The 9,637-nt window shown below is 43.6% G+C and overlaps 1 protein-coding gene across 2 annotated transcripts; it reads right to left on the bottom strand.

Annotated features, from left to right (window-relative positions):
- Window positions 1-1,187: 1,187 nt before the first annotated feature.
- GJA3 (gap junction protein alpha 3) lies at window positions 1,188-9,043 on the bottom strand. 2 transcript variants are annotated; one of them, XM_084536190.1, is made up of 3 exons: window positions 7,294-9,043; window positions 6,610-6,787; window positions 1,188-2,184 (listed from the first exon to the last, which is right to left on the bottom strand). In XM_084536190.1, exons 1-3 carry the CDS (start codon window positions 8,780-8,782, stop codon window positions 2,139-2,141), a joined length of 1,713 nt encoding a protein of 570 aa, XP_084392316.1. In that variant the 5' UTR covers window positions 8,783-9,043; the 3' UTR covers window positions 1,188-2,138. The 2 variants fall into 2 exon arrangements, with proteins under 2 accessions (XP_084392316.1, XP_084392317.1); XM_084536191.1 differs by lacking the exon at window positions 6,610-6,787.
- Between the last annotated feature and the right edge of the window lie 594 nt (window positions 9,044-9,637).

The raw sequence follows: 9,637 nt of genomic DNA on the forward strand, positions 1-9,637 counted from the left end.
ACAGCCACGCTCTGTACCAGCTGGGGCTCTCGGCTCTTTTGGGAGTACTCTGCCCATTCTTCAGACTGCATGGTTGTGGAACTTTGCAGTGAAATCTGCATCTAAATAAAAAGAATGCAACATATTCTGGCCACATAAATTTGTAGTAAAAAGTGCTCTTCATCAGGGACAAGGGAGTCCTCTTTACCCATGCAGCTGGTATCACTATTATCACTTCATTCACATTCTTCCTTGGCTTCTTCCCACTGCTGCGCGTTATCTTAGAACTATCCATATTACAGCCTTGTCCGTTTGTTTCACCTTTGCCCAATCTTCAAAGACGGCGGATAAATCTGCTTTACCATACGGATACATCAGGTAGAGCAGACACAGTGCCTGAGCACAGGAGGCATCAAAAATTCACTAGACTGGACTAACACAAGAGAAACACCCAATACCACAGGATAGAGACACTCCTGCCATGGCAATAACATTTCTACAAGAGTCACTTAATCTAGCCCACATTGCTGCTCTTCACAAACCAAATTTTTTGGAAACTTGGGCCTGGACTCAAGTACATATGTTTTCAGTACCAAACTGGGTTACACTCCTGTGTGATAAACTATGAACTTTGCCTACAAGGGGCAAATCTCAAACACAGTGGGTACCTGGCATATCCCTAGTAAGGACACTAAAATCCACTGTGCATTTATAGTAAGAGTCTTGCTAGACAAACCAGCTAGATGCATAATAAAAGTGAAAGTCATTGAGGAAAAGATGGGAGTCACTACTAACACCATAACAACATGGGATAAATGTGTGTGTCAAAATAAGAGCCAAGTGTAAACATGCATCTGGCAGAAGGCAGAGGAAGACCTCCTGCTAATTTCAAGGCAGCCAGCTTTCCACCCCTTGCACTTGCCAGTGCGGGTCCTGACCAGCCGTGTCTTCTGGACCGTGAGCTTCCTTTGAAGGCACGGGGAGCTCTGCATGGAGGTGGGTTTCAAACATCCAGTTCTCCGACAGCTGCAAGTCAGCAAGCACGCCACATGAAGAAGGGAAGCAGCAAGGTAAGTAAATAAAGGGAGAGAGCTAACTGACCTAGCTTAACTGTTCAGTCATCCCAGTATTTTAAGACCATCTACACAGCCGTGAAAATTTAATCTAGAAGAGACAATACCGTGGTACAAAAAGTTTATTTAGTCAAGATTTTGTAAACATTTGAGGTAAATTAACATTTACATCAACTTGTTTCTTACAGAGTTTAATACACAAGGCACTTCTTTGAAGACAGCACTTTTTAACCGTTTACTGCTTTTATGGTTATTACAAGTCCCTGATGGCCCAGAAAACTTGCTATGTTTGTTGTCAGGTTCTGTCATGTAAAAGACAAACACCCAGTAAGCAACAAGAAAGCTCTGAGTAAGCTTTCTAATGCTTTACAACCCTTTAATTGTGAGAAACAGCGTCAATGGGAACAGGAATATATTCTCCATCTTAAAGTACGGTCACATTTCTTGCATAACTCTTCAAGGACTAAAACTTCTGGAATTTGATTGGCATCTCACAATGAACTTAAAATGCAAATCTACAATTTCTTTTCCACATCAGTGTTTTTTGCTTATGCAAATAGTCCCATTACCTTTAATGATCTTATTTGCAAGAGTAAAAATAACTTGGATGAAATTGCATTTGCAGGCTCAGAACCATATTGTTGGCTGGAAAACAAAACATTTACCTTTTTCAAAAATCTTCTACAGGTAACAGTGCAGTGTTTCTCCACGAGTAGTTTGTTTGGGATTTTAAAGCAGGCTGTAAATTTAGCTCTTAAAAGACATATGCCACAGCTAGTTTTTGTCATTAAACCTCTACACACACAAGAAGGCGTATCAATAATAATGAACTTAATTCAATAATAATGAATTTACTGGGTAATAATTAAGTTTATGGTGAAAAGCATCTTTTTCCATAGTGTGCTCCCTATATATCCAGCTCCCATTGTTTAAATATACAGAGAAACTGATGCTATAGATCAGTGATCAGGTTTCCTTTTCTTTAATGGTACTGCCTTATGTCTGAAAAGTTCCTGTGTTAGAGTAAGACATTTCTGACATTTCGCTTTTAGGTTTAAGATTTTGGCAGAGTCGTTCTTTTACTTCTCATACAAATGTAAACTTGGAAAACAATTTCATCCAAATGTGCAATCTGAAATCAAAAACTGAATGTAAACTTCAGAAAATCAAAAATTACAAGAGCACACTTTTCACAAGAAAAATCAAAGTAAATGAAACAAAAACAACTGGGAAAAAAAAAAAAAAAGCCAGCCTGTTCTAATCCATGGTGTTAGTGTATGTGTCAAAAATAAATAAATAAAACGAGCTGGGGGCTCAATGCTCTGCTTTTGCAGACAACCTTTCGCAGACTGTTATCACTCACATGAGCTCAGTGGAATGCAACAATTCGCATCGGCAGAGGGGGTGGTCCCATGAATCACCGAAAAAGGACCCAAGTATTCATCTGAGTTTTAAAGCTTGCCTTAATTATTTTACCGATCCTACACTTATGTATTCATACCAGAAAATAATCTCAAGAGCTGCAAAATGTCAGACATTTAATTAGCTCCATGTGCCTTTGTAAGTGACAAATACACTGAGCCAAATCAATCCCTGGTACCACTTTGCACACAACTGGCTTCCAAATTACACCAGAGAAGAACACAGCTCATCTGCTTCATCAGTGGATACTACCTATTGTCAAGAATTTAGGATTTTTCAATGCCAGCATGGACCAACAGATTCAAGGAGCACTTATTTGATCTATGAAAAACCAAGAGATTGATTTTCATAGGCAAAATATACCACTTTTATAAAGGGAAGGTTCTAGCAGGCTGTTTTCATTTAATCAAAATAGAAAGGGAAGAAATGTGTGGTTTTAAATCATCTGTACTTGGTTTTCTTTTCTATTAACTGACAGCTGCACTAATTAAAAAAGCTCAGTGACAGAAAACAGATCAACGTGCCCATGGCCAAGAAACTATGTATTTATGTGCAATATAGATATATATTGTATACTGTGTAAAACTATTATGAAGAATGTAATGTTGCCATCAGTGATTTGGAAAATGTGTTTCATAGAATCCCTGTGATTGGAAGGGACCTCTGGAAGTCATCTAGTCCAACCCCCTTGCTCAAAGCAAGGTCAACTAATAACAGGGAGATGACTTACTGCGAAAAGAGTAGCACATCATACACCTGGTAGCCTGTTCAAAGAATATCTCTTTTTTTTGTTTTGTTTTGTTTCTTTCTTTTTCTCTTCTTCATAGTTTACCTTAGATTATTATTTTTTTTAACTTTAGTTAAGACAATCTTCCCACATTCTATTAAAAGAGAAAAAAAAAAAAAAAAAAAAGAGTTGTTTTGTTTAGTTGATTGATCAGGCATGATTCTGTGCCTCTTCTGCAATAACTGGCTTCAGGTTAGGGGTGTGAATACAATCTTTCAGGACTGTGGCTTGAATGGCCACGTGAGCAGGCTAAATCAAAGTACTATTTGCTACCAGCCCCCTCTTTGGAATTAACTAATGTATAAGAGTAAACAACTTGAAAATTAACAGCTCTTTTTGCCAACAGACTCTGTTCTGCAAGTTAGTTGGTGTTTGTACAGTTTTTCCAGAATTACAGAAGATAGCAAACTAATCTTTTTTAATACCAAAACAGGGCAAATACCTTTGAAACTGAAACACTCACCTTTTGATGTACTAACTAATACCTATGTACTGAAAATATCTTATTAGACACTAAATAATTTCTATCTGTAATTCTTACTCAGGAAAAAAGTGAAAAGGGTTAGGCCTCATCATAATTTTTCCATTAGTTCCAATTAAGATCTGTAGTGTTATTGGAACACTATGCATTAGGACAAATCCAGAGTTTGGTCTTCATGCTTTACTCACATATGTTGAATTCAGCGATAATTCATGAATAAAGATTAATTATTCAAAATCTGCCACATCAATGGGATTTTTTTCCAACAGATCCCAAATGTGACACAGGAACTAAAAGGAGTGGTAAGCACGAAAGGGGATTTCAGCCAAAACAGTTACCTGGGCTTAAACGAAGAAACAGTTACTGGACTCCAAATGAAATTGTAGGCAACCAAGAAGCTTGACACTGTAGAGTTATTTGGTGGAACTTAAACAAGGTGATCCTAAAAGCACAACCTGTGAGTTGTAGCTTTGCTTTCTCAGACTAGTATCGCTTTGATGTGGGGGCTGCCCTGTCAGATTTCTCTTAGGGACTGCAAAAGACTTGCATTTCTCCCCCTGAACCTTACAGAACAGAAAGAAAAAAAAAAAAAAGAAAGAAAAGAAAAAAAAGGAAAAAAAAAAAACTTTTACAGCCTTCTGGCAGTAGTTACTCTGCCTGAAAATACCATATATTCCACAAAAGCACCCAAACTCTCTGCAGGCCTAACCACACACATTAATTCAAACAGGCAGACTAGGTATCAATGGATCCTAAGTTAAAACTCTCTCTCTTAATTCTTTATATACAATATGGATGCAGTCCTGCAAGGGACACTCGCTACAGGCTGTAGTAAGTTACAGACTGCAAGATGCAGGGCTCCATCAAACAAAAAGTCAGGTTTGCTCTCAGGCCTCCATATAAAAAAGCACATATTGCAGGTGGTTTGGTTTATAGAAACACACTCCAGAGAGACTTTGGCTTCATTCTTCAGAAGCATAAAGGAAAGGAAAATGCAGCCCATGGGTTCTGGTGTACTACAACACGGAGATGCATATTGCATTCTTGCAGCAATTGAATTATTTGGCATTTACCAAAACTTAAAAACCGCTACTACAGCTGCTAATAAGGCTAAAATTTGTGAGAGCTAAATTCTGCCTTTGTTTACGTCTAGGCAACTGCATCACCTCTACGTTCAGCACAGTTGCAGGGATCCAACACAGAGCAGGATTTAGCTTTTAGCTTTCTTGCAGAAAGGGGTTTTATGGCTTATAACACAGAAAATTCACAAGAGCATGCCCGAAGCTGAACACCTAATAGTAGGAATCTTTATTGTACTGCTGTACATTGACTTTTAATGCAGTGTCTGCCCCAAGATGAGTGGCAGCAGAAAGGCTTCTCGTTTACTTGACTAGAAGCAGGTCAAGAAGTCACGGGACAGCACACCTAAGGGTTGCAGAACAGTGCCTCTGACCACGAGAAACTCTTTCTGTCTATTCGAAAGGAGTAAAAAAAAATCTTTCATCTTGAGTGGTGGGAACATATTTTAGTTGTTGAATAAAATCAACACATCGAGGAAAACATTTAACAGCAGAGTAACTGGCAACTGTAAGTGTTTGCTACAGGGTGACCCTGCTTGCCTGAGGAAGGGCTGCAGTGCCAGGCCAAATACTCTGACCACGCGAGGGGCTATCCCAGTGTGTTTGACTGCTCTGCTCCAGTTACAGTGCTTCCAGTGGACAGCAGCCATAGGACCGACTCTGAGCTTCAATTCCTTTGGATTTTGCTTAGAACAGAAGTTGGGCCTAATCCCGTGTTGCTTTGTACCCAAACTCTCACCAGCCTCATCAGACACGCAAAATTCCGACTGATTTCTGCGAGAGTGCTTGTTACAAAGGAAAGGAGGACTAAGTCAGTGAAAAGGAAAGCTGCACCTTAGAAAAAAGTACCCAGCAGTTTCCTCCATCTGTTTTTAAGGGAAATGCACAATTTTCAAAAGCAGGATTTTAATGTCTTTATCTAAGGCCCCAAATCTATGCTCCTTCTGGCTCCCAAAACTCCATGTGAATTTTAGTTTCGATTGAATAAGGCCTGCAAGATCCATCCCCAAATCTTGCTCCTTGGTAAAATGAATGGATATTCTGCAAGTGACTTCAGTCGGATCAAAACAGACCCTTTAGCCACTAGCATGTTGCCCAGATATTTTAGCCACCTTTTCTGCAATACAATGTTGTCTAAATCTGTTTTTAGGGACTTGTCAGACACTACAGATTGCTGTTAAAGGACAGGGTAGATCATAACAGGAAATAATGTTGCTTTGGGACTTTCACCATTAGTTAAGTTTCTTTCCCCTTACATTTTCTTGTAAGATCAAAAATCAAACTAAAATGAGTAAGTACACATCCAAGTAAGTTTAAACCTACAGATCAAAATTACTCTAAAAATGTTTAAATACTTAAAAATATGCACTCAAGTTTACTTCTAAAAAGCTTTTTTTCCAACAAACTTAAGCTGGTATCTAATAGTCTAAAATGCAGAGCTGTACTTTATCCTAATGTTTGTCCACGGGCAACGTATGGGGCCACAATGTCTTGAAATCATAATCCTTGCTTTCTGAAGAGAAATTGTTCTGTGTAATCATTTCTGAGGTGTGTGGTTTACATTCCTGTCCTCTTCTAAGCAATGTCAGAAGCCATCTAAAATTGTAATCAAACATGCTGAAACGTGTTTGTGGGCTTAAAAAAAAAAGGTGTGATCATGGTCGGCAAACACTGGATAGAAGGTCAAACCGAACACTTCCTAACAGGTCAAGAGTGAAAAAAAAAATAAAAAAAAAAAAAAAGGAGAAAGATGAACTTCAAAATGATAAAATCTATTACAGGGGTTACCTAAACTTTGCCCAGCCAAGAGGATCACACTGGCAACTTGCCATGAGCACAAAGGCTTCATTAAGCTGTGTTATACGGAAGAGACTGCCGTCGCCTTGGTCTTTAACATGGCAAGTTGTTCCATAGAGGTGACGGGTGCCAACAGGCAATATGCCATCCTGGGGTTTGCCATCGGGCTCTATTAGGATTTAAGAGGAAGAAAATAAGTCATGGTGTCTGCTCACGAACAGCTTGTGTGAAAAGGCTGGAAGGCAAGGGCGTGAAGGAGATGATGGGCGGGCACATGGGCGCTAAGGGTATCAATGTTCTCAAATCAAAGTCAGCCTCGGGGCACAAGACCAGCTCCCATCGCCGCCTGCTACCTGCGCGGGCCTCCACTACGGCTGCCCTTGGGAGATCCGCCACGGGCATTAAAGAGAGCGGGGTTGGTCCCCTGGCGCTTCGGCCACCCCTGACCTATCAGAAAATGTTGCTATTTTTCCCCACTACAACTCAACAGAGTGCAAAAAAACCAGCAAGCGTCAAAGTGTGAAACCCAAGCCTTTACCCCGCCCGCGCCGGGCCTGGCCCCCATGGGGGCAGCTCCCCTGCCCACTCTGCCTCCAGCCACCGGCCCCGCTGCGCTGAGGCCACCGCGCTACACGGCCAGGTCGTCTGACCTGGCTCTGCTGCTGCTCGACTTACTGGCCCTGCTCAAGCGCCGCGTGTCGACCAGCAGCGGCGGCTCGTGCATCTCCACCGTGGTGCAGGCGGCCGAGACGGGCCGCTCCTCCGCCAGCTCCTCCTCGCCCTCCACGTCCCACTTGGTGCCGCTCGCCCCGCTCAGGCTGGTGCTGCTGCCGCTGCTGGCCGCCGCCACGGGGGGCCCGGTGGAGGGTGGGAGAAGCTGCTCCAGGGGCTCTTCTTGCTCGGGGAGGGGACGCCGGATGCTGCTGGGGGTGGAGGAGCCCGGCGAGCTGGAGGGAGCCTTCCCCTGCTGCTCGGCTGCCATGTTGACCCAGTTCTGCTCGGCCGCCAGCGCGTGGTTTTTGCTGTTGAAGTAGTTGACGACGGCCGGCGTAGGCGTGGGGATGGGCGTCGGGATGGTGACGGGAGTGGAGACGGGCGTGGGGGTGACGGCACGGTGCCTCTCCTCGGGAACTGGTGGAGCCACGGGGTAGCTTGCCACCGAGGCCGTGTTGGAGGGGGGCCGCGCTCTGGGAGCAGCCGCGGCGTAGTACGGTGCCATGGTCACCGGGGCCAGCAGCGGCGTGACAGCGCGGGTGTCCGGCAGAACGGGAGGGGGTGCGGTGGTCGTCACCACCACGGGTGGTGCCGGCGGCGGCAGGGACACGGGTTTGGTCTCCCCTGTGACCATGACCGGCGTCAGCGTTGTGATGGGCATCTCCAGGCTGTACTGGCTCGTCATGCCCTGCTTGAGCTTCTTCCACCCCAGGTGATATATCTCAAGCATGTTGAGCAGCAGGGAGACAGAGGCCACCACCAACATGAAGATGATGAAGATGGTCTTCTCGGTGGGCCGCGAGATGAAGCAGTCCACGGTGTGTGGGCAAGGCGGGCGGCTGCACTGGTAGACTGGCTTTAGTTCGAAGCCATATAGGAAGTACTGGCCCACAATGAAGCCCACCTCAAAGAGTGTCTTGAAAATGATGTTGAAGACATAGGTACGGAGCAGGGCGCCCCCCATACGGATTCTACCACGCTCGTCACGGACTGGGAGCTTCTCCTTCCCCCTTTTGGCAGGAGGATCCTTGGAGTTATTGCTGCCTCCACCACCACTGCCAGGCATCGCTGCTCCTGGGTAGTTGCTGTCCTTGACGCTTCCCTTCTTTTTCAGTTCCTCTTCTTTCTCTTTCCTCTTCTCCTCCATGCGTACAATGTGCAGCACATGGCCCAGGTAGATGAGGGTTGGAGTGGAGACAAAAATGATCTGCAGCACCCAGAAGCGGATGTGAGAGATGGGGAAGGCTTTGTCATAGCACACGTTTTCGCAACCAGGTTGCTGAGTGTTGCACGTAAAGTCTGACTGCTCGTCTCCCCAGACCTCCTCAGCGGCGGCCCCCAGCACCAGTATCCTGAAGATAAACAGCACCGTCAGCCAAACCTTGCCGATAACCGTGGAGTGCTCCTGCGCGTTCTCCAACAGCCTCCCCAGAAAGCTCCAGTCACCCATCGTTCCAGATTTCTAACCTACAATAAGAGCAAGCAGAGCAATGTTAAAGCATCTCGTCTTTACAAACCCTGCGTCCCAGGCAGCCAGGGGTCTGGGAGAGCACAGGATGCTCTCACTAGTCACTGCAGGTGTGTCTACACACAATGGCAGGCAAGGCACACTCAGAACTAGAATTTCTGCTACATTTAAATCTTTGAACAATGCCATTTCTCTGTTTCTTCCACCTGAGATGCCTCTAGCTGTTCTTGCCTATTTTTAGAAAGGAACAGATGGAAATTAGTTCAATTAATTAGAATATTCTTACTTGTAAAGTGACTGCACTTGTATCACAGTGTGATACAAAGTTTGGCTAACAATCTCTTTTTGTTATCAGGATTTATTTGTTATAGCATTCAGGGGACAAGTAACGTCTCATGTCTCTGCTATTTTAACCCTATACAAACAGATGATTATTCAAAAACTATCAAAGTACAGTTTAATTCTATGAGCACACCATCAACACTGATGTCCTCCAAGCTTACTCATGTTTGAGTCTGTTTATTTCTGGAAAGAGAATTATTGGAGTCTCTAAAAATATTGGAGAAAATGACAAATTCTGAGAGGAACAGTGGAAAGGTTTCTATACTGTTTTCCCTAATGTCCTGCCACTTGTGGTTAATGTACTGCAAAGTCAATAAAATTATTTCTCAAAAAACCACCACAGCTCAGGGCACTTCAGCAATTGTGCAAGAAAAATAAAACGACATTTTCTTACTTCTGTGAGAAACTGGCATATATTTTCAGTGGCTTCCAATAATTCATATATGATGGGCTTCCCATGTTCAGTTCTAGGCAGTGACACAATTCTGATTTGGA

The sequence above is a fragment of the Aythya ferina genome, assembly GCF_964211825.1.
Source record: "Aythya ferina genome assembly, chromosome: 1".
Taxonomy (NCBI): Eukaryota; Metazoa; Chordata; class Aves; order Anseriformes; family Anatidae; genus Aythya; species Aythya ferina.

What these genes read in the sequence shown, in the direction of transcription:
- GJA3 (XM_084536190.1), bottom strand. Translation starts at nt 8,782, where the DNA reads ATGGGTGACTGGAGCTTTCTGGGGAGGCTGTTGGAGAACGCGCAGGAG. An exon ending in GCGGCGCTTGAGCAGGGCCA is followed by an intron (nt 6,788 to 7,293) that starts GTAAGTCGAGCA and finishes AAATCCTAATAG; the next exon opens with AGCCCGATGGCAAACCCCAG. An exon ending in CTTGGCTGGGCAAAGTTTAG is followed by an intron (nt 2,185 to 6,609) that starts GTAACCCCTGTA and finishes TTTTGATTTCAG; the next exon opens with ATTGCACATTTGGATGAAAT.